The sequence below is a fragment of the Myxocyprinus asiaticus genome, chromosome 25 (assembly GCF_019703515.2).
Source record: "Myxocyprinus asiaticus isolate MX2 ecotype Aquarium Trade chromosome 25, UBuf_Myxa_2, whole genome shotgun sequence".
NCBI classification, from domain to species: domain Eukaryota; kingdom Metazoa; phylum Chordata; class Actinopteri; order Cypriniformes; family Catostomidae; genus Myxocyprinus; species Myxocyprinus asiaticus.
Window position 1 is genome coordinate 7010156 of NC_059368.1, and position 22998 is coordinate 7033153.

The 22998-nt window shown below is 38.2% G+C and overlaps 2 protein-coding genes across 2 annotated transcripts; both read left to right on the forward strand.

The window, feature by feature from the left end:
• Positions 1-241: 241 nt before the first annotated feature.
• Positions 242-9208, forward strand: LOC127415690 (lysosomal-associated transmembrane protein 4A-like). Its single transcript, XM_051654512.1, has 7 exons — positions 242-459; positions 1888-2008; positions 2233-2309; positions 5205-5327; positions 6023-6118; positions 7661-7759; positions 8074-9208. The coding sequence occupies exons 1-7, from the start codon at positions 334-336 to the stop codon at positions 8146-8148; spliced, it is 717 nt and encodes a 238-aa protein (XP_051510472.1). The 5' UTR covers positions 242-333; the 3' UTR covers positions 8149-9208.
• A 321-nt stretch (positions 9209-9529) lies between these two features.
• On the forward strand, positions 9530-18971 carry LOC127415668 (matrilin-3-like). Its single transcript, XM_051654480.1, has 7 exons — positions 9530-9686; positions 12649-13224; positions 16189-16404; positions 16681-16827; positions 17041-17166; positions 18123-18221; positions 18740-18971. Exons 1-7 carry the CDS (start codon positions 9530-9532, stop codon positions 18793-18795), a joined length of 1377 nt encoding a protein of 458 aa, XP_051510440.1. The 3' UTR covers positions 18796-18971.
• Positions 18972-22998: the final 4027 nt, after the last annotated feature.

Sequence of the window (22998 nt, forward strand, 5' to 3'; positions counted from 1 at the left end):
AACCTCTTTTAATCCATAAAGGCCTTTTCCAAGAAAATCATCCGGCCCTGAACTTCCATGCATATGCCTGAGGCTGGGTGAGCTCAAACACAGCACGACCCCTGTGCAACTATTCTTTGAGGACCTTGAAATGCAGTGGGACGCCTCTTATAAACGCAGCCATGCCTGATGAAACCTTAACCACGCCCCGTTTCCACGCGTAATCATATTAACCACGCCCAATTCCCCAAACGCATGATTCAGCTGTGACCACGCCCCCACTGTTTCTCATCCATCAGGCTGCTGATAGTGTAGCTGCTGTTTTTAACGGCAGAGACGTGTCTCTTTTTCTAGATGTTCCTTCAAAGGACCGAGAACGACATGCGCTTCAAACCGTCCCGAGACCGACTGTACAGCGCGCGCTGCTGCGGCTGCTGTCACGTGCGGACCGGAACCATCATCCTGGGCACTTGGTACATGGTACGAAAATCATTAGTAAAAAGACGTAAATTACGTTTTTACGATCATTACATAAGTAACACATGACAATAGCATTCCCTTCGCGTTTTTAGAGGCGTGTCCAAGCAATAGAGTGCGTTTATATTGATGTTTTTGGCTCGATGTTTAAGAGCGCTATGCAAGCTCAATGTTTTGAAATATTACTGCCAACAAACAAAACACGTACATGAGATTAGACGTCTTGTATAGTCATAAAAAGTGACCTAAGTTCCTTATATTGTGTTTTGGGTATGATAGTATGTTGTGGAGATGCTATTTAGGTGTTTATTTGTGATATATTTGTGGACGGCTAACGCGCTAGCTGAGGCCTAAGATTGAGTTTACTCGACTGTCATCAGACTAGAATTCAGTTTGCGGTCAGTTTAGAAGAAATGTGTGGATACAGTTTGTTTATTTTATTTTACATGTATAACGATTGTTATATGTGAGAGTATGTCATTTAACTTTTGTAATCACTAGCTTAATATTGGTCATATATCGCACATTCTGACAATGTGAAAACATTAGGGGGAAATACGTAGAAGTCAACAAATAAGTGTTGTTTGGCAGAATTTGTGTATTTTTATTTTTTAAAATTTTTTTTTTAAATCCCCATTTCTCTCAATTTGGAATGCCCAATTCCAACTACTTAGTAGGTCCTCGTGGTGGCGCGGTTACTCACCTCAATCCGGGTGGCGGAGGACGAATCTCAGTTGCCTCCCCTTCTGAGACGGTCAGTCTTATCTTATCACGTGGCTCCTTGTGCATGACAGCATGTGGAGGCTCATGCTGCTCTCAGTGATCCGCACATAACTTACCACGTGCCCCATTGAGAGCGAGAACTCCTAATCACGACCAGAGGAGGTTACCCCATGTGACTCTACCCTCCCTAGCAACCGGTTGGTTGCTTAGGAGACCTGGCTGGAGTCGCTCAGCATGCCCTGGATTAGAACTCACGACTCCAGGGGTGGTAGTCAACGTTAATACTCGCTGAGCTACCCAGGCCCCCTATAAATTTGTGAATTTCTAAATAAAATGGAACTGTCAATAGTACATTTCAGTAGTAGATCTCATTGAAAATTAATGCATGTCAAAGTCTGGACCTAATGTTGCTTAAGTTTAAAATTTACAAATGACTGATTTGTAACGTTAGCTGATTATTTCAACTAGGCAATGGCGCTTCAAAATAATCTTTTAATTATTCATTATCAAAAGGAGGCAAAAGAGACCATGACCTCCTTTTTCTGTTGAATTGCAAAATTCTGTTGAATTTACAAAATTTCCAGAAGTCACAATACACAGTGAATCAACACACTATTCGACGTCTCATGAGGCTGTCATCTCTGACATAGGCTTTATCTCGTTATAAATATCATCTGTCCTCTCTGATCCAATGTTATTTGTCTAAAGGTGGTGAACCTGTTGATGGGTATTCTGTTGACTGTGGCAGTAACTCACCCTGAGAACGTCCCTACTGTTGACCTGCAGTATGAAGTTATTGAGCATTACTTCGCCTCAGATAGGATGTCAGGTATGTTTGTAAAACATTTTACATGTAAATGAATGCTGTAATTCTATATTTTGTTACACTTTAGTTATTCAAATGTTATGTTTTACACAAAATTGACTGCGCTTGAATTGTGGATGATGTAATGTTAGATTTATGCCATTCAAAGAAGAGACACTATGTTAGACCGAGATTAACTAGGAAGGTTCTTCTAAAAATGACATTTGTTTCTTTTTCATCCCCTATAGAGAATGCTTGTGTGGGCTTTGCCATCTCTCTCCTGATGCTCACTATCAGTGCCATGATGGTGTATGGAGCAATTACTGTAAGTTTATATGATTAGTACACTTATGCTATGTGTTTAATATGTAATGATGAATAAAATTGAAGTGCACAGATTGAAAAGGGAAAAATCAGATATTAGGCTGCAAATGATGCAGTACTAGTGAATGGAAAAAAAAACCCTTATAATCCCTGTCATTTATAGCCAGTTCACTGAACATCATCCATATTTGCACTAAACTTCAAATTATGGGAATATGAGTTTCACCACTGTGTGTTCTTCATCAGTATTTCACAGTCTTGCTTGATGCCATCCACGAAAACAGGTTGGATTTGTGAATGTATGATGCATAGCAGACCCCTGTGGTGTAAAATCACATGTAAGCGCAATGTTCACTGCTGTCAATTAGGGGTGGGTAAAAAATATTGATTTTCCGATGCATCGCGATCTTCAATTTAACAATCTTGATATCGATTCTTAAGCCCCAAGATCGATCATTTACTGTATGCGCAACCCTTCGCTACAATGGGAGGAAATCACTCACAAACCAAGTTTTGTTACTAAAAAAAAATTATATATTTGGCAAATGGCTGGTAAATGTTAAAGACTCCTCCAGTGAAAATCAAGTTTTTAACCTTGTTTACATGTCTATATGGTGTTTTTTTTTATATGCTAGAAGACATACCATGAGTGAAATCGGTAGTCAATGCCATGGCTGAGTATTTTCACCTTGGAACTGCAGTTTACCAAAGGCAATCTCAAAAACACAGATTCAGACAGCCAGGGTTTCATACATCACAAAACTAAGGAACCAATCCCGTCAACTTGCGGGGTGGGGCTTTCCGTATCAGTAGCATACGCTACAGCGAAGCAAGGATCAGGAGAAGCCAAGTGTGTCTACGTATTGGTATTTTGCAAGACATGTTCTGTGTTTGGATGCAGAGTTGCAAAAGGACAAATGGCGAGCCTTCATGTATTACCAAAGGATCTGAAAATCCGAGATAAATGGGTGCAGTTTATTAGGAAAAATCGTAATGTCCCAGCAAAACTTCCAGAGAAAACTCAAGTTTGCAGAAGTTATTTTCCAGAGAACTGTTTTGAAAATTTCACCCAAAAACAGATGAGTTTTGCCACTAAACTTATATTGAAGCCCAGCGCGGTTCCATCAATTAATCCTGGGGACACAGCAAGCCCGAACTGTAGGGGAGTGGTGCAGGGGTGAGTGGAGATTGAGGCGGGGACCAATTTGCATATTCATAGATCTGCGTATACTAAATGAGGCAAAGGTGTAGATTTATATCCAAGACATTTTAAGGCATAAAGGGATTATTTTCATGGGAAAAAAACTTTTAAATATGTAATTTTGATTAACATAGATTAGTTTTTAGGGGTTAAACCAGGAGAGGGACTTAAATATTTCCCTCACCAGTGACTGTGTAGTATAGTGGTGGAGTATTCAGCAGCGAGATCTTTTCACTGCATGTTAAGAGTAAAAGTTGTTCCATGTAATGTCCAAAGACGAGATCCACGCGACCCATTTGTCATTGAATAATATCTATATTAATACCCTTTCTATTCTTTACAGTCAGTTGTTGATCAAAAACAAACCAAAAACCCATTTAATTCTAATAATGTAAAGCACAGATGAGATGGACATTAGAGTGTCTCTCGTTAAAATACGCTCATTTACAGAAGCTTTTTACAGAACTACCGGTTTTTAGCACGTGGTCAACAAATCAATGCAAATAATTGTAAACAGTACAAACTGTGCATTAAACAATAAACATGTAACAAAATATATGCAATATAATGTCATTTTTTTTAATGATTTAAACATGGATTTGTTCAACTTTAAATAGCTAAAATGTGACAAATGTTGAAGAACAAAATATTAGTAAAATTGATGTTTTCATAATGTACACTATATGGCCAAAAGTTTGTGGACACCATATGTGCTTGATGAACATTTGATTTCAAAACCTTAGGCATCAATTTCCCCCTTTGCTGTAATAACAGCTTCCACTCTTTTAGGAAGACTTTCCACTATACTGTATGTAGTAACATGGCTGCAGGGATTTGCTCTCAGTCAGACACAAGGCTATCAGTGAGGTCAGGAACTGATGTTGATCGATGGGGCCTGACTTACAGTTGCTGTTCCAGTTCACCCCAAAAGTGATCAGTGGGGTTCAGGTCTGGGCTTTGTGCAGGCCAGTCAATTTCTTCCACGCCAGACACAGTAAACCATTTCTTTATGGACCTCACTTTGTTCACAGGGGTATTGTCATGCTGGAACAGAAAAGGGCTATCCCCAAACAGCTGCCACAAATTTGGAAGCACACAAAGTCCAAGCCATTACATAAAGAAATATTAAGATTTTTCTTTACTGGATTTAAAGGAGTAACCAAATTCGTTAATTAGAAGGGGGTGTCCACAAACTTTTGGCCATATAGTGTAGCTTGTTAGAAGGTCCCTATATAATTATACATAATAAATAAATATATATATATATATATCCCCATATGAATCGATATCAAATCGAGAGCTTGTGAATGAAATCCAATCGGGAAATCTGTATCAATACCCATCCCTACTGTCAATTGCATTTGTAATACCTGATCTTGTTGCTTTGAGTGAACATTGAGCTTTAACTGTGTTCTAGACCTAGAGTATCCTCTGACCTCAAATTTTAGACCTAGTGACCGTTAAAAGCTGTTCCATTAGAGTTACAGCCTTGTTAGATGTTCTAATATTCCCTTCCATGTTAGGTATTTTTAGCCTAGTTGTTCAGCCATAGTTCATAACTGGATGATTCATCAATCCCTGGATGCCTACAGCATTAAAACAGTGAGGAACACTCTAAACATGATCAAAGCACACTTCATGATATGACTCTTTGACTTTTTTTTTTTTTTTTTTTTTTACCACCTTCTTGCACAGAATCGTGATGGCTGGCTCATCCCGTTCTTTTGCTACCAGCTGTTTGACTTTGCACTGAGCTGCCTGGTAGCTATCAGCTCCCTCACGTACCTGCCCAGGATCAAGGACTACCTGGACCAGCTGGTTAGTCTGCCAACTACTGCCTCTTCTGACCACCTGTGTCTCCAACACCTGACAGTTCTAAACACAAAGCAGTGTTTCTCCCAGGATTTTTTACAGCTTTGGTGCTGTTGTGGGCACATCCACGAGCCCGCATTTACTCGCGTTGGAGGAATAGCTTAAAACGACCATAGAATCATCAGAGATCGATTATTCATCTTTGCCTTGTCATGTGTGTGTTTATTATTTATTTGGAGCTTTTGATACTTGAAGGGCTCTGAAAAAAGACTCAAAAACACGTTAACTGTAATTTTTTAACAAGCACACAAATATTCACACTCTCGAACAGAAATAAAGAACAGAAAATTGATAAAATCAATTGCATCCAGCTTGAACGTGAAAGCATCATATTTTTTTTAACCCCTACAATCATGTTCCATGGCAACCATAGTTCTGTCAAAAATACCACAGTGGCTACAATTATTGTTAATAAAATAAAAAATACGTCGCGACCCAACATGTTTGGCTATTCAACCCATTTTGCAAGCGTTACATTGTGTCAAGAATATTAATGAATATTAATGAATCATGTGAAATTTTAGCAGTGGCGCTCATAATTCAAGAGCGGCGGAGCGCTAAATGCATATAGGGGAAATGCTGCAAGAGGTTCATTTTAAAAACTCTTTACCTAAAAAAAAAAATGTGTCTGTCTGTTTTAGCCGGACTTCCCCTACAAGGAAAACCTGCTCTCTCTGGACTCCAGCTGTCTCCTGCTCTTTGTGCTCTTCTTTTTTGCCATTCTTATCGTCCTCAAGGTAACTATCACTGAACCTCTCTTGACGTGAGGCCTCAGAAGGTCAAATACTGAAACTTTGGAATTAAATTATTAGTTCACCCCATAATTAAAATTCTGTTTTTTTTTTTTGTTTTTTTTTAAAACAGTATGGCTTTCTTTCCTCATGGAAGACAAAAGGAGATATTAAGCAGAATGTTAGCCTCAGTCAACATTCAATTTCATTGCCTCACTTTTCCATACAATGAAAGGTGACTGAGGCTAACATTTTGCCTAACATCTCCTTCTGTTTTTCATGTAAAAAATAGTCATACAGGTTTGTAACAACATGAGGATGAGTAAATGATGACAGTATTTTCATTTTTGGGTGAGCTATCCCTTTAAATATTGAAGTCTATTAAAGGAATGTTCCAGGTTCAACACAAGTTAAGCTTAATCGACAGCATTTTTGGAAAAATGTTGATTACCACAAAAAATGTTTTTTATTTCTACTACCCCTATTTCTACTAATTGTCGCTTACTCGCTTTATGTACATGTGCCCCAGACAGATGCATTTGTAACACCTCACTGGTATTCAGCTTCATAAACCCATTATCGCGTTAAATCGACATCTAATTTTAATGTTTACAGATTGGCCCCATTCACTTCCATTGTAAGTGCCTCACTATAACTCAATTTTTTGCAACTTTAATTTTTGCTTTTTCTAAAGCAAAGGAGGTACAAGTGGAAATTTTTTTTTGTTGTAATTAACATTATTCCACAAATGCTGTTTTTTTTTTTTTTTTTTATTAAGGTAACCTTGTTTTTATGAGTGCTTTTAAATGAATGAACGTTACATATATATAGCACTTTTCTGACACTAAAAGCACTTTACACAGTGAACAGGGGACTTTCCTCAACCACCACCAGTGTGCAGCATCCACCTGGATGATGTGACGGCAGCCATAGTGTGCCAGTACGCTCACCACACACCAGCTATTGGTGGAGAGGAGAGAGTAGAGTTATAGAGCCAATTAATGGATGGGGATTATTAGGAGGCCATGATTGAGAAGGGCCAATGGGGGGAATTTGGCCAGGACACCGGGGTTACACCCCTACTCTTTATGAGAAGTGCCCTGGGATTTTTAATGACCACAGAGAGTCAGGACCTCTGTTTAACATCTCATCCGAAGGACAGTGCCTTTTTACAGTATAGTGTCCCCTTCACTATACTGGGGCGTTAGGACCCACACAGACCACAGTCCTCTCTTACACCTCTTCCAGCAGCAAGTTTAGTTTTCCCCAGGAGGTCTCCCCTCCAGCTACTGACCAAGGTCAACCCTGCTTAGCTTCAGTGGGCAACTGGTCTTGAGCTACAGGGTGAAATGGCTGCTGGCTAAACACTATTTATTGCACATTTTGCACCTCTGATGGATTAAACACCTTTTTGGAATGCCATTCTGTCTCTCCTGTGTGAGTCCCTTTCACACCATAGTGACCTGTTTTATTTATAAGAACCAGAGTATAGAGAGAAATTCATCAGGTTTTATTTGAAATAACAAAATGTATTCTCTTGTTTTTCAGGCTTATTTGATCAACTGTGTGTGGAACTGCTATAAGTACATAAACAACAGGAACACTCCAGAGATTGCCGTCTATCCTGCTTTTGAGACCCCACCTCAGGTATGTAGAGCCTAACAGGGTTGCTAGATGCTTTGAGTTGAGAAGGTTGAGTAGATGAGCAAATATGTACAATAGATCACCTAAAAACAACATGGAAATCACTTTAAAAGTGTTCACAGCATTACAGTAGAGGGTGCTCTTCGCCTCTGAATGAGGTTTTTGAGCAATGTTTTTTTTCTACACAGTCTTAAACAGTCAGTCGTCCTCTTGCTTGTTGCCACAGAAAATGTGGTACTCCTTAATCTCACAATACTCTGCTTGTAAAAATAAATCCCGATAAATTACATCAGACTACTGTTTTCTCTTTCTCATAGTATATCCTTCCCACCTATGAAATGGCTATGACAATGCCAGCGAAGGAGCTGCCTCCTCCTTACATGCCTGCTTGAATTCCCCCTGACTGGTTTCTTCAGTAAAAGCCAGTGCAGATACCCATCTTTGCCTTTTGATCCTGCCCTCAATTTCAACACATGGAGGGCTTTTAGACTCCCAGCGTCTACACATCTTTCACATAAGCAGCTTACATATTGCATAGACTTAACCATGACTATTTCTTTCGCATGACTCTCATAACAGTTCATCACTGCAGATATATTTTTGTAAAATCATAGGAAGCGTTTGAAGAGACACAGTGTGTTGCGGTTGGGATTAGTTGTGTGGCAGGATTTATTTTAATTACATAGTGTTGTATCTGAGAAATGAGATGCCGTTCTCTTTTGTGGACATCATGACTCGGGTTCTGCAATAAATTGTGCTTACAACAGAATTATGTTGTTAATTCATAGTCAATCACTTATGAAATGTTTTTTCTGAGATTGGGCAGATAATCTGCCATTTTAAACTTTTACCAATGAAAAATGTAACAGTACCCTCTCTCACCTTCAGAGTGTTTTTTTTCCATGCTTTCCAAGCTTGTGTTTTGGTTTTTGGTTTTCATATGTCTTAGTAGAAGTAGTATTGTGAAAACAGTATTGCCCTATAATTTGACAGGGCACTTGCATTTAGAATCACTCCCCATGGCTAATAAATCTGTTTTGCTAGATTAAAAATTTGTTTAGACAATCCAGTGTGATGGTTAAAATATATATTTTTTTCCATTGTGTACTTATTAGTGAACGTAAGACTTTCATCTTTTCAAAAGTGAAAAAGCTCAAAGCACGTTTTATCTTGTTTATATAATTAGTGGTGTTTTCCATCCATTGAACCCTTGTGCACCATCATGTTAGCAGCTGTCATTGTGATCTGTTGTCGTGGAAACTACTGGATAGTGCTGTTTAACATGCAGCTGGTGAGAGGTATCGTACCTCTCTCAAACGACAATAGTATAGAGTAAAAAAAGGAAACCGCTATTGCTGTGTAAATCAATGGATGCATGATCATTTTATTTTGTGGTCTGTTTCTTGTACATGTTCTGTAATCTAATTACTTCAATAAATATTTCAAAACATTTGTATCTGTCATCAGACTTCTTGTGGCATACTATTGGTCAACAGATGTGGATTTTTCAATGTCTGATATAATGTTGATATATGTGATAGACAAGTTTATTGTACACTTTCATAAACTGTATAATTCAGATTCTTTGCAATTTGAGTGGGTCTTCCACAGGAGTCTGAACCCCTCCTTCTTTTGGATTGGTTGGAAATGTGACGCGTTTGATCTCAGTCCTTCAAATGTGCAGTCTAGGATGCTGTTGAAAGCATGCTGGTGTCAGTTGGTTGTGAGGACAGATCTTGAACTTGATACGTACGTGAGAAGAGGAAAGAAAGAATGAAGTCCTTCTTTGGGAGTTTGGTATATTGCCTGTCTCTTCTGCTGGTGGAGCCCTCTCAATCCTACGATCTTCAAAGTCCATCCTACATTTTAGCCCAAAGTTACGCACAAAGAAGAAATAATGCCTTTCCATACAGGACACTGAGCCCAGCAGGTAGGTTTCTTTTCATTATGTCATAACTAGAAGTTACTTTGCTAGTGAAGTACATTTTAATAGACATAATCAAGTCATCTTGATTATTTAAACATTTCATTTTGTATAGTACCTTGAGCTGCATGTCCGCAAAATTGCAAGAATGCTTAAACAAAGCACTTATGTGGCATCTGAGTGGCATGTATTTTAAAATTGTTTTACAATTAGGAACTACATGCCTCAAAGGGATAGTTTTCCCAAAAATGAAGATGCTGTCGTCACCCTCATATCATTCCAGACCCGTATGACTTGTTTCTATTGAACAAGATGTTAGTCAGAATGTTTGCTTTAGTAACCATTTGCTTCTATCTTTTTTTTTTTTTTTTTTCATTAAATCAAAGTGAATGGTTACTGAGGCTTACATTATGCCTAACATCTTTTTTTTGTGTTCCACAGAACAAAGTAAGTCATATGGTTTTGGAAAGACGTGAGGGTGAGTAAAATGGATTTTCACCTTTGATCGAACTGTCCCTTTAAAACAACTTTTGTTTTAATGACAAATTTAACTTGGCATAGTCAGGACACGTGTTTTTTTTTTTTATTTTTTTTATTTTTTTTTTTTCTTTCTTATAAACACTTGCAAACAATGCCAGTTGTATTTGTTTGATTTTCTTTTTGGCTAATTTTCTTTTCCACTTAAACTTTCTGGTGGTCCTTAGTGTACTGGGGTAAATACTGGTTAAATTGACTTCATTACCCTCACACACAGAGGATTTTTTCCCCCAGCTTATCCCAATAGCTTCTCCAGGACCCACAGCTCCTTCTCAACCCAAAGTTTATGACTGGCTAAAAGGCATACCAGCCATAAAAGTGTATAATACAAATAAAGAGCATTCTACATTTTTGGCACACAACCAGCTGAAATCCAAATGGGTGCCAATAGCTTGCAGAAAAGTTCAAGATCCAGAACAAACTGTTATAGTTACAGGACAATCAAGAGAAGTTACAGACTTGTCAACTGTTTGTATCCAGATGAAGCACTTGTAACACAGCAATCATATACAGGTCTTTTTCAAGAGCATTCAACAATCAGCACACCACAAACAGTTCGTTCTGAAAAAGATTTCCACCCATCAAAGCAATCAATGACCCATTCCTTGATCTCAGTAGCCTCACAATATTTGTATCTCTCCTTGCCTGTGTCAAATCTGCCACCGAAGCTGTATCCTCAGAAATCCATGCCCCAATCCTTGTCAACGTATATTTTTGGACACGATACATATTCACAAGTCACCTCACCCCAATCCCTTCCATCCACTTCCATGACACCAGTGCCATATCTCCATAGTACCTTTTCCGAATCCCTTAGAACATCAACCCTGACACCAGAGCCATATCCTCAAACCTTACCTGAATCCCAGCCAATGTCCACTCTGACACCAGAGGCATATCCCCAAAGTGCCTTACTCAAATCCCTGCCAACATCCACCTTGACACCAGAGACCTATCCCCAAACAATTTCACCCCAGCCCTTGCCAAAGTTTACCCATCCTCAAAGCAAATATCCTCAGAGAATGCCACCTAAATCTATGTCAGCATCCACAAAAGTTATATCTACAAAGTACCCTACCTGAATCCCTGCTAACATCAACCCTGACACCAGAGACCTATCCCCAAAGCAATTCAACCCAACCTTTGCCAAAGTTCACCAATAAACGAAGGCCATATCCTCAAAGAATCTCACCCAAATCCATGTCAACAACCACTCTGACACAAGAGTCATGTCTTCAAACCACCTCCCTCCAATTCCCACAAATGTTTACCATGACAGAAAAACCATTACATAAAACAACCTCATCTAAATCAGAGGCACCTGACAGGATTATTGTCCACACCAAAATAGCCATTGCAGGCTGGACAGGTATTATTCCAGGAATACTTTGCTGCTTGTTTTAACCCTCCATCTATTAATATAAAAGTAGTAGGGAGCTTACAGTTTCTTTGTTTGGACTAAGCAAAATGACATTAAGGGCCCATTCATGTTAAATTAACTCACTAATCTAAAAAGAAATGCAGCTTCACAGTAAAAGGCTAATGCAGAATCTTTGGTAATTTTATAGGCTTCTGTCTTCAACACATTGGTTTAACACACATAATAATTGCAATATTGAACATACTAAAATTTCTTTAGTTTGCTTTCAAAAACCAGGTCAAGGCCCCTATGTTTCTTGCAAGTCTTTAAGATGGTTGTCCTACATGCCAAATATTCAGCATTAAATTATTCCATACCATAGACCAATGGGCAAAGTATTTCAGTGTATTACCACAATCCAACAAAAAATTACTACCTAGAACAAGACACTATAAGATATCTTTGGAATTCTACATAATCAGATTTTCAATCAGGTTTCCAAAACCTTTCATTAGTTACCAGGAGGACTTGTTCCTCTTGCATTTGAAAGCAAATGGTGTGCTTTAAGGCTCAGGTGTACTTTGTTTTTGTGCGTTCTGGATCGGCTCACACCCAGTTGACTGCGTTGCCTTCCAAGTATACTCTTCTAACTGCGAGTGAATACGAACATGTTCGACGCACGCCCAAAACAACTGCTTTGCGATACTCTTTTAGTATAGTCAATAGCAGGCGCAAGCACCGATGATGCGCTCAGTTGAGGACTGCATCCGCGGGACGAGAAAATCTGGGCCATGTGCAGTCAGTCTGCACAGACTATGCTTATGACGAAATTTGAGTCACGCATACTGTGCATCCGTAATGCGGACGCCCGAAGTATACTTTGGCCTTTACTCACGTCTACCATTCCATTGGGTCAAACCAAAGATCTGCAAGCACCATCATAACGCCAACACTAATTCTGGTTCACAGTGTCTCACTAATCCTTTCATTGACTAATACATCATTCATTATTGGATCATATTGTCAATGAGCAATGAAACAAAGGGCTTAACATTCTCACTTAACTCTCAGCAACAGACTCCCAGTGTAGGAGCCGCCCATTGGACCTGGTCTTCATCATTGACAGCTCACGTAGTGTACGTCCAGGTGAGTTTGAGAAGGTCAAGATCTTCCTGGCTGACATGGTAGACACTCTTGATGTCGGTCCCGATGCAACACGTGTTGCTGTGGTGAACTATGCCAGCACGGTCAAAATTGAGTTCCTGCTGAAACACCATCTTACAAAGGACACTATAAAGCAAGCCATCAACCGCATTGAGCCCTTGGCAGAAGGCACTATGACTGGCCTGGCCATCAAGAAAGCCATGGATGAAGCCTTCACTGAAAAGTCGGGAGCACGGCCAAAATCAAAGAACATCTCCAAAGTTGCCATAATTGTCACCGATGGACGTCCTCAGGACCAAGTAGAGGAGGTGTCAGCTGCAGCTCGGGCTTCAGGGATTGAAATATATGCGGTTGGAGTGGACAGGGCTGACATGCGGTCATTAAAGCTCATGGCCAGCAATCCACTTGAGGACCATGTGTTCTACGTGGAGACCTATGGATTGATCGAGAAGCTCACCTCGAAGTTCCGGGAGACGTTGTGTGGTAGGGTTGATGCAAAAAAAAAGGGAGATGGGGCTGAGTTCTATGTCTTTCCTTTTTACAGAATATATTTCAGTCCTTGGGAGTGAGTGATGATTCACTCTTTGGAAAACAGTTTGGCATGAATAGCAAATGTAAAAAGTATAGTTTACATTCCAAAATGTATTGTGATCATGATATGGCTTTATAGCTTCCAAGGTAATTGTCTTGTTTTCCAGAACTGTGAATCATCGGATCACGAAACATTCTGAAGAATATCTTCAATATGAGAGTGCTGATAAATCCACTTATCATTCAAAGAAGCATTCTTTTATGTTTGACTCTTTTGAATGCTTTGAATCAGCTAATATATGTGCTTTGCGACCTATTTATTGTGGAATGAAAGTCTTTGAATAGAATGATCTAAATGTCTCTTGTCAATGTCTTCACAGTCGTTTTAAGACTAGAGTACTTCAAGTATGTTTTTCATAGAAACTTCAGATCTGTTGCAGAGAGCTTGGAATATTTGACTGTTTGTGGATCATTAAAATTGTTTGTCTTTTTCAGGAAAAGAGTCGATCTTGTTCATGGACATTAAAATTGTTCAATCAAGTGCTGTGCTAGAAAAGTGCTTGCTAGCTACGCCTGTACAAACAATTTGCTAAGTGCTGCAGTCAGCCAGTCACTAAAGCATATCGAAATAAATGCTATTGAAGCATGCATTTGCAAACTAAGGGCATAAAATATGCTTGGTACAGACAATTTTATCACAGCAGGGCCAATAAAAGTCCCATAAAGGTTTTTTGTCTTTATGGGACTTTATGTATATCAAATCTTTCTGTGTGACCAATCTAGTCCCGCTCACCCCACCACCATCATTTAATGCCTATAATTTTAAATAAAAGCCAAAATGAAATGAATACAGACAATTGCTTGCCCACGAACCTGCTTTTGCTAGTGCTAGAGTGGCCTCATAACTCCAGTCGAGTAATGAAAGCTTGTTCCAGGTATGGACCCCTGTGCCATGGGACAAAACTGCGAGCACATATGTGTCAGCAGTGGCTCCTCCTTTTACTGCAAGTGTCGGAATGGCTATATTTTGAATGAAGACCAGAAAACATGTTCCTTAAAACGTAAGAGCCAGCAGATTGTGCTAACTGCTTTCCATTAGATTTTGAAGACATACTTACAAACATATTGGATTTCCTTTAACAATTACTCATTTAAGATGAGAAATAGAGAATGCTTACATTGCAACATTATTGTCTGCAATCATGTTTGACTAACCTGTTTAGCTAGCAGTTGCTTCCCAGCTTTCTACCACATCTACTTGTGTTCTGATTGGCATCATATGATATCAAGTACTACAATCTATGATTCATTTATCTTATTGTGTGTGCTAAGTTACAAGTTCCATGATGTAAGCTCTGTTCCAAAACCTAGTGTGCTGCCTTGCAGTTTACTGCCTACAGAGGCACAAATTACTGATGTAGATCTCTCTACATAGGCAGTAATTCTGAGTGTCACACAAATAGTGCTGTTTCATGAGGCATATGGGCAACTTGACTCACAACTGATTCCAATGACTCTGATGTTAGCATGGTGCTAACCCAACAAAGTGATTTTTATTTAGATTGAATTATTGCTTGCAATACTTGCAGTAGAGATTGAAAAACAAGTATAATTATAAATCATTACTCTTCCGCCATCTTAGATGAATTTTTTTCACTTGTCGCAATGGCTATGCACTCTGCCATTGCCTTCTTCGAAAAGGATATGTTTGATGCTGCCTCAGATTTTGGCCAAAATTAGGTATCTTAGAAGGCAGCGTAATGTTCCTGCCTACCTTTTGGAACTGTATTCGCATTTGGAGAGCATGTCTGATGCCTTTTGCTGTAGTGTAGGCAGCTCATTAGATTTTGGAAAAGAGATGTAATTTAGCTGTGCGCAATGTAGTGATTTTGTCCTAAAATCCAGCTCACTAGCTGCCTGGTTCTTTTTACTGTTAGCATGGGTTGGAAATCACTGTTGAATTACCATGGACTTTCTTGTTCTTTCATGATGTTGCCAAAACAGTACAGCAACAACATCAGTGTTTCTGTCACTTTAACAGATGACAAGCCATTGCCTCACTTTTGCATTTCAGTTGGGGAAAATTAGACATGTAGAAAGCCATGTGGAAAACCTGACCTGATAAATACGTTCACACAAGACCCAGTGATCAAGTCGGGTTAGGGTTAATCAATAGTGAACTATCCCTTTAAGAACTATTTCTAAAGGTCTAATAATTTGCAAAATTCCATCAATAGTATAGAATTGGTTTATTACTTAGACCCAGCAAACATGGGAATGCTGTCATGTTTTACATAATGCTGTAATTGTTTTACATAAATGGTACAATAGACATTATCCACAGTCACAACATCTTTTATTTTTAACGGGAATGAAAATGAGGCACTGAGGAATAGACTTACCATTTCTTCAATGGCACGCACGGTATAAAGCTGTATAAAGCTCAAAGATCCCGTCTGATTTTCCATAACTCATGTTGTCTGGAGTTGTTTTTTTGTTTTTGTTTTTTTGTCTACTGAATGTTCTTGGACAGATATTTTTCAATGTTTTGTCCGCGTAACGACACAAAAACGGTTCAAACTGCAGTACGACCCATTGAAGAGACTGTTTTGCTGAGTTTGGAATTGCATACTGCCATATTACTCATACTATTTCTGACATAGACAAATATGGCAGACGTAGTATGGATAGTATGCCGTTCCGAACCCAGCCCTCACAGCCTCTTTTTCAGCCCCTCAAAAATCAAAGATGGCGCTGCTCTGAATAAGGTCTATAATGGGCTACTGTGGACTCTCCTGATGACATTTTTGAGTCTCCAAAGCTTGCAATGGGAATAAATACCAGATTTTTTGTATATTTTTAAGGAAATTACTGTGCACAAATTGTGTATGTTATGTGACATGTGGCTTGTTCCAGATATGAATGCCTGTGAAATAGGACACAGCTGTCAACACATTTGTGTGAGCAATGGTAACTCCTATTACTGCAAATGTCACTTGGGCTTTGTCTTAAATGAGGACAAGAAAACGTGCTCCATTAGAGGTGCTGGTGCTTACGGCCATGGTAACAGTGTACGCAAGGGTAACCTCAACAGTAACCATGGTGGCAACGAAGATGGTAAAGGTACTTCTAGTACATTATGTAATGTAAACGATCATAAATGGCCTCTTTCGTGCCATTTCATGATGTGAAATGATATCAAGCATTGTATGGATTAACTTGGAGCAATTATTTACTGATCACTTTGGAATTAGCCATTTTAGCCTTCAGTCCCTCCAAAATTTTAACTTGGGTGTCCAAATGCATATTTTGAAAATTGTGTAAGAGAAAGCTTTTGAGAATTAACAAAAATCTAGTGTTTAAGAAGTCACTGTGACAACTACTGGTTGCCGCTATGGCTCGTTTCAGGTGTGGATGCCTGTGTGTTGGGCCATGATTGCCAACACACTTGTGTAACCAGTGGTTCTTCCTATTACTGCACATGTCCCCCTGGCTTTGTCTTGATGCTGGACAAGAGATCATGCTTCAAAGCCACTGATGATGATGATAGTGCCAGTGAGTTTTCTGTAGTAGACAATCATAAATGGTACTGACTCATTTCATACCATTTTATGATAGGCATTTGGTTTCTGTAGCTGACTGTTCTGAAAGAGGATTATTTTAATGTTTTTTTAAAAGTTCCTTTCAGTTAAGCCTCATGCAGGTGAAAAAAAAAGTGTTTGTTCGATAACTTAAGGGCTCTACAATTTTAAACGCAACTTATTACAGGTTTGGACCACTGTGCACTGGGTCATGATTGCGAACACATTTGCATCAACGATGACTCTTCATATCACTGTGAGTGCCAGCGTGGTTTTACATTGCAGCAAGACAAGAAAACATGTTCTAAAACAAGTAAGAGCTCATAGGCTACGACTGTTCAACTGTGGATACATTAACCATGTGTTTCCTGCATTGATGCACTTCACCACATGGGGTGGTGGGAAATAACTGGTGGGCATTGAGCATGTTTACATGCACAATCTTACACCAATTATGCTTAAGCCAACAAACCTGTGTGGTCATGGAAACACCTTAAATGGCTTTCCTTTATCGGGGTAATAAACGGTTTATGCATAAAGCGATTGACCCAGGTAGATTTTTGCTCATTACCGCAATATCCCCCATTCTTACTGGTTTATCCAGTGTTGTGCACATGACTGTTGACATTTTCATTTCAAAAGCAGAGAGTAACATTATGATTTAAAATCTCATGTAAACATGGTTTACTTGCGTTGTCAGATTTTTATGAATAGCCTAAGCTGGTTTTTGGTAGATATCAGCATATTGGTGTGCATGTGAACATGCTCATTGCCCGACTTTCCAAAGTTGAATAGTTTTCTTGCAGAGGGGATTAAACCAGATGCATTGTTGTCACAATGTTTTACATGCTTTAGTATAGTGCGTAAATAAATATCTAGTGAATTATCTAGAGAATTCGTAAGCAACCAAAAAGAAATATAGTCATTCTGGCTCTTTAGGGAGGTTTTTTTAAAAAACCTATACAAGACAAATCTATGCAGTGATCATAAGGCAAACCCTCATCTGTCTGTGTCCATTGTAATTTCTTAGATGTTGAATCAGTTAAACACTGATTCAACATCTATGTAAAACCTCCAGTACAATATGTAACACTCTCGCAATGTTGCAAGAAATTAAAGACAACAACATTGCATAAGCCGTGTTACATTTCAGAAAACAACTTTTACTTTGGGGTTTGGGGTATATATTTGGATTCATTATCACTCTTAATTGAATTAGTATGGTGCAAGGTATTTGTGTGATGTTTGTTGTTTGAATGTGATATGAAGAGGTAAAAGTGGAGGTAGTTCAGGACCCCTGCATGTGTGAGGCCCGACTGGCTTTCCAGAGGAAGACGCTAGCCTCCATCCAGGAACTCAGCGCCAAACATATCCTTTCTGTTTATTGCACAACGATAGCGCTTTGTGTCTGCAGTGTCAGAAACCTGGGTTTGTGTCCTGCATTGAAACTAGGAAGTAATCACATTTGCATGATCATTTACAGGCACGATTTGGAGATTCAGTTTTCCCCCTTAGATTACATTTTTACTCCACTGATGGTGAGGTTTATGGTTGGGGTTTGGGGGTAGAGTTAATAAAATATGCATTCCTCTTCACTGTATCACATTTACAAAAAAAAAAAAAAAAAACTCCCTTTACAACTGGCATTTGGCACCCCTCCATGGACAGTCAACATGTGCCCATTAATTCAAAAACACTTCTCGCTTCGGCCACTGGGGGCAGTGCTTCAAATTTCGGTAAGCACAGATTGAGTTTTGCTTAAGAATTGTTAGTGTACCATTGCCGAATTCACAGAGAGATAATTTAAACAACTCTACAGCCCAAGTGACACAATTTCTATGGAACGTTAATATAGTAAGAATTGTTTACCTTAACAGACATTATACTTGTTGCTCTCATAAGAAAGGTTGAGCAAATGGAAAACATGCTAGGACGCATGTAATGGTGCAATTCTTGGTAAGTGTTGACACTCTGGCACAGTGTGTAATGATTAAATACATTAAAAACACATGAGGTCTGAGTGATTTTTTTTTTTTTTCTGTTCATCAGGGTCAACATTTTCTGTGAGCTTACAGCAATCACACTATGGCTATGAGGCACTGAACAACAGGACAGCTTTCTTTCATCAACCAAGCATCATCACGTTGATCTCATGAACGTCCTTATGGCTTTAAAATATCTGGATCACAGTGGCTGATGTTCAAATGATTTCATTGACAGTTTCAGATCAAACTGTTTGTCAGATTACTGATACAAAAAGTTTGAAAAGTAAAAAAAAATAATAGTAATGGTATTTAAAATATTAATAGATTACATTTAAGTCTTAAAAAAAAAGTGGTGGAAAGAGTATGTGCCTTTGCTGCCCATTAATGTTTACTGGAAAATGTATCAATCGTGCATTTAAATGAGTGATCCATTTCATTAGAACTTATATTGTATTCTGCTTAAGAGATTTCATTTAAATACACAAATTATATGTTATATATCTATTGTAACCTATTTTGCTGTGTGTGTAAGCTGTTCTTTCAATAGTTTAACTGTTTGTTTCACCTTGTTTTAAATCTCGAACAACCTCAAAGAAAGAGCATTTGTTCCATATTATTATAGTTTAACCTCATGTAGAGTCTAGTTATATCATTAGTTCTTAAACCTCTAGTTGCATTGTCTGAAATCATTATGAATGTCAATTATATTCATTAAATTAAAACTAGTAACTTTTTTATTTAACTGGGTTTTCCCAAATCTATCTGTCTAGTTTGTAATGCATTACTTTCATAACTCAGTATGTGTAGTGCAACAGTACAGGCATACCTTACAAATCTTCACCGTGAGTAGTCATTACGCAGAATATAGCTGGGTAACAGGAAGATGTTAAAATGTGTCTGCTGCCACTATGAGACATGTCTAAATCAAGACCTTTAGTCTAGCCGTAGACCAAACATAATTATATAATCATTGGTCAGAATGTTCAGCTATTCAGTCCTATGCATATTCAAACATATTTAATCATCACACACTGACAGACTGAGACAACATCAATAGCACTTTCTCATCCCATATCCCAGCTCAGAATCGATTCATAGCCCCTGGAAATTCAGCAACTCTTCGGAGTGTTTTCAATACTATATCAACTGATATTTCTCCATCACCTGTTAAAACAGACAGAGAGGTATTTATCTGGTTGCCAGTGATTGATACTCATCTGCCTGCTCAGTGCTTGCTTTGCTCAGGCTAGACTTCAATGTGGCATGTTAATTCTCACAGCAAACACCAATTTTTGGGTCGTATGGGTGCGCAGAGGTCTTCTAGGTCTCTCGCTGTCCTTTCAGTACAAAATTCCATCTGTGAGCCGAAACGTGAGGTTCTAAAGTTTAGTGAGATGTGGGTGAAGGTGCACCAGGTGCCATTGGTGCACATCAAATAATTCACCTCTAAAATGCCTTGCTTCTATGTTTGTAATGCGAGGCATTCACAACCCCTTAGAAGTACACCTCAGCCAGTATTTCTACCATCAGAACCTTGACTGGCTCACTACATTTGATGGTAAATGATCTATATTTCGTATTCAAAGCACTCCATGTGTGCGCATATTCTCATCGCTGGCCCCTGAAACCATTCAGTCAAACTCTGGGATTCTGGGTGAAAGGAAAGTTTAGTAAAAATGTTCACATCCTATCTTCAAAGGTACGTATGGAGCTGAGAAATCCCCAGCAAATCACAAGAGTTATAAATGTTAGGTATATGCAGCATAACATTTTTATTTTGAAACATTATTGACATTCCCAGAGATCTTAGTGGGTGAATATCTGTGCAGTCTACTAGAAGTTTTTGCATGTGTGTTAGATATCTTTTATACAGGTCATTTACAATTGCTAGTAATAAATATGAATGCATGCAACAACAAAGAATGCAACCACATATTCAAGATTTGAGATGTTAGATTAAAGCAAATGAATTATTTGATATTATTATTATTAATGAAATATTATTATTTTTGATTATTCAAAGAAGGGAAAATGCATGCACATTCAATATTTCTTCAAAAGGTGCTGGATCAAAGCATGAAGTGTTAAAGTAAAGAGATAGAGATGCTCAGTTATGTTATTTCCTATTTATTCATTAAAAATAGCAACCTTTCGATAAAACTGATCTTCGTCAGGCACCTCTTGTAATTTATTGTGATTATAAAGATTATTAATGTTTATATAATGCAACCAAAAGCATATATATGACACTAAATGGCAGTATTATGTGTTAATACCTCAGTACTAAAAACTAATCTATTTATGATACTAAGCTAAACGGCAATATTATGCATGATAACTCAGTACTGACAGAAATGTTTTTGTCTTTTTTTTATTTATTTTTTTTATATATAAATTAAAATGGATGTGATCCAACTTATAAACCATCACATTATTCAGTGTCACACTGCAGTCTTCATCAATATTAGTTTAAACGTGCCGCTGATTATTACTCTCCAACTCATAACTGGGCGCTCGTATTCACTAATACATCGAACAGCAAATCTGATGGCAGCAGAAGATCTACACTCATGAATATTAATTAACTTCCTCGCCTAACATTCCCACCTCCTTGGGCGTTCTAGATAAGTTATCCCGTAGATGTCCATACACGTTATCCAGCAAGTCAGAAAGACTTAATTAATATTCATGAGTGAAACTTTTGGCAGTTGAATATTAATATTCATGTGCCAAGCATAAATTCACCAGCGTCTGGTCTCATGTTCAAAAAGCACATGACGAGTTCAACAGTAAGCAGCGGAATTATACACACAGTTTATTGAGTCAGGTATTAGTGATGGTTTTGTGTGAATAGCTTCAATGGCTGGTAAACTGCCACGGACTGTAAGATCTATGTAAACTAACCAGAAGATCTGATAAATTGTCAATAAGGCACTATGATGGTATGTATGACTTTCTTTCTTCTGCTGAACACAACTGAAGATATTTGCAAGAAATTTTCAGCTCTGTAGGTCGATGCAATGTCAGTGAATGGCTATCAAAATTTTGAAGCTCCAAAAACACATAAAGGCAGCATAAAAGTAATCCCTAAGACTCCAGTGGTTAAATCTATACCTTCAGAAGTGATATGATAGGTGTGGGTGAGAAACAGATCAATATTTAAAGGAATATTCCCGGTTCAATACAAGTTAAGCTCAATTGACAGCATGTATGGCATAATGTTGATTACCACAAAAATTAATTTTGACTCGTCTGTTCTTTTCTTTAAAAAAAAAAAAAAAAAAAGCAAAAATCGAGTTACAATGAGGAACTTACAATGGAAGTGAATGGGGCCAATTTTTGGAGGGTTTAAAGGCAGAAATTTGAAGCTTATGATTTTATAAAAGCACTTACATTAATTCATCTGCTAAAACTCGTAATATTTGAGCTGTAAAGTTGCTTAATTTGTCATTTTTAGGTTTTAGGTTAGGTTTTGGTGACATTACATTTTCAATGCAATGAAGTTGTAAATGTGGCTATAACTTCACACAGAAAGGTTATGAAGTGATTTTATCACACTAAAATCTTGTTTACACACATATTGTTTATATCTTATGGCAATACTTTTGAAACAGTGAGTATTTTAAAGTTCAAAAATTGGCCCCCATTCACTTCCATTGTAAGTGTAACCACGATTTTTGCTTTTTTTTTTTTTTAAGAAAAGTAGGGACAAGTTGAAATAAATTTCTGTGGTAATCAATATTATGCCTCAAATGCAGTTGATTTAGCTTAACTTGTATTAAACCCAGAATATTCCTTTAAAGGTGAAGTGTGTAATTTCTGCGCTACTAGTGACATCAAACGGGATTACAAAAATAAAGTTTTCAAACAAATTTTGCCAACACCCCTCATCACTCATCACACCCTTTCACACTCTCTGATCCCCTATGAACAAACAGGCCATACTGAATAAAAGGTGATAAATGTTTAACGTCGTAACAAACAGGACCACTATAACAAACATACCAGACAGAAAGCATTGCAGAGGAATCGGCTCATCTGATAACATCGCCGGATTTCACGGTAGCTGGTGTGCGGGGGATCCAGCACAAAGGGTAGGATAGTTCTTAGTAACTTGTAAGCGTAACAATACATATTACAAGTATTTTACAAATTTATCT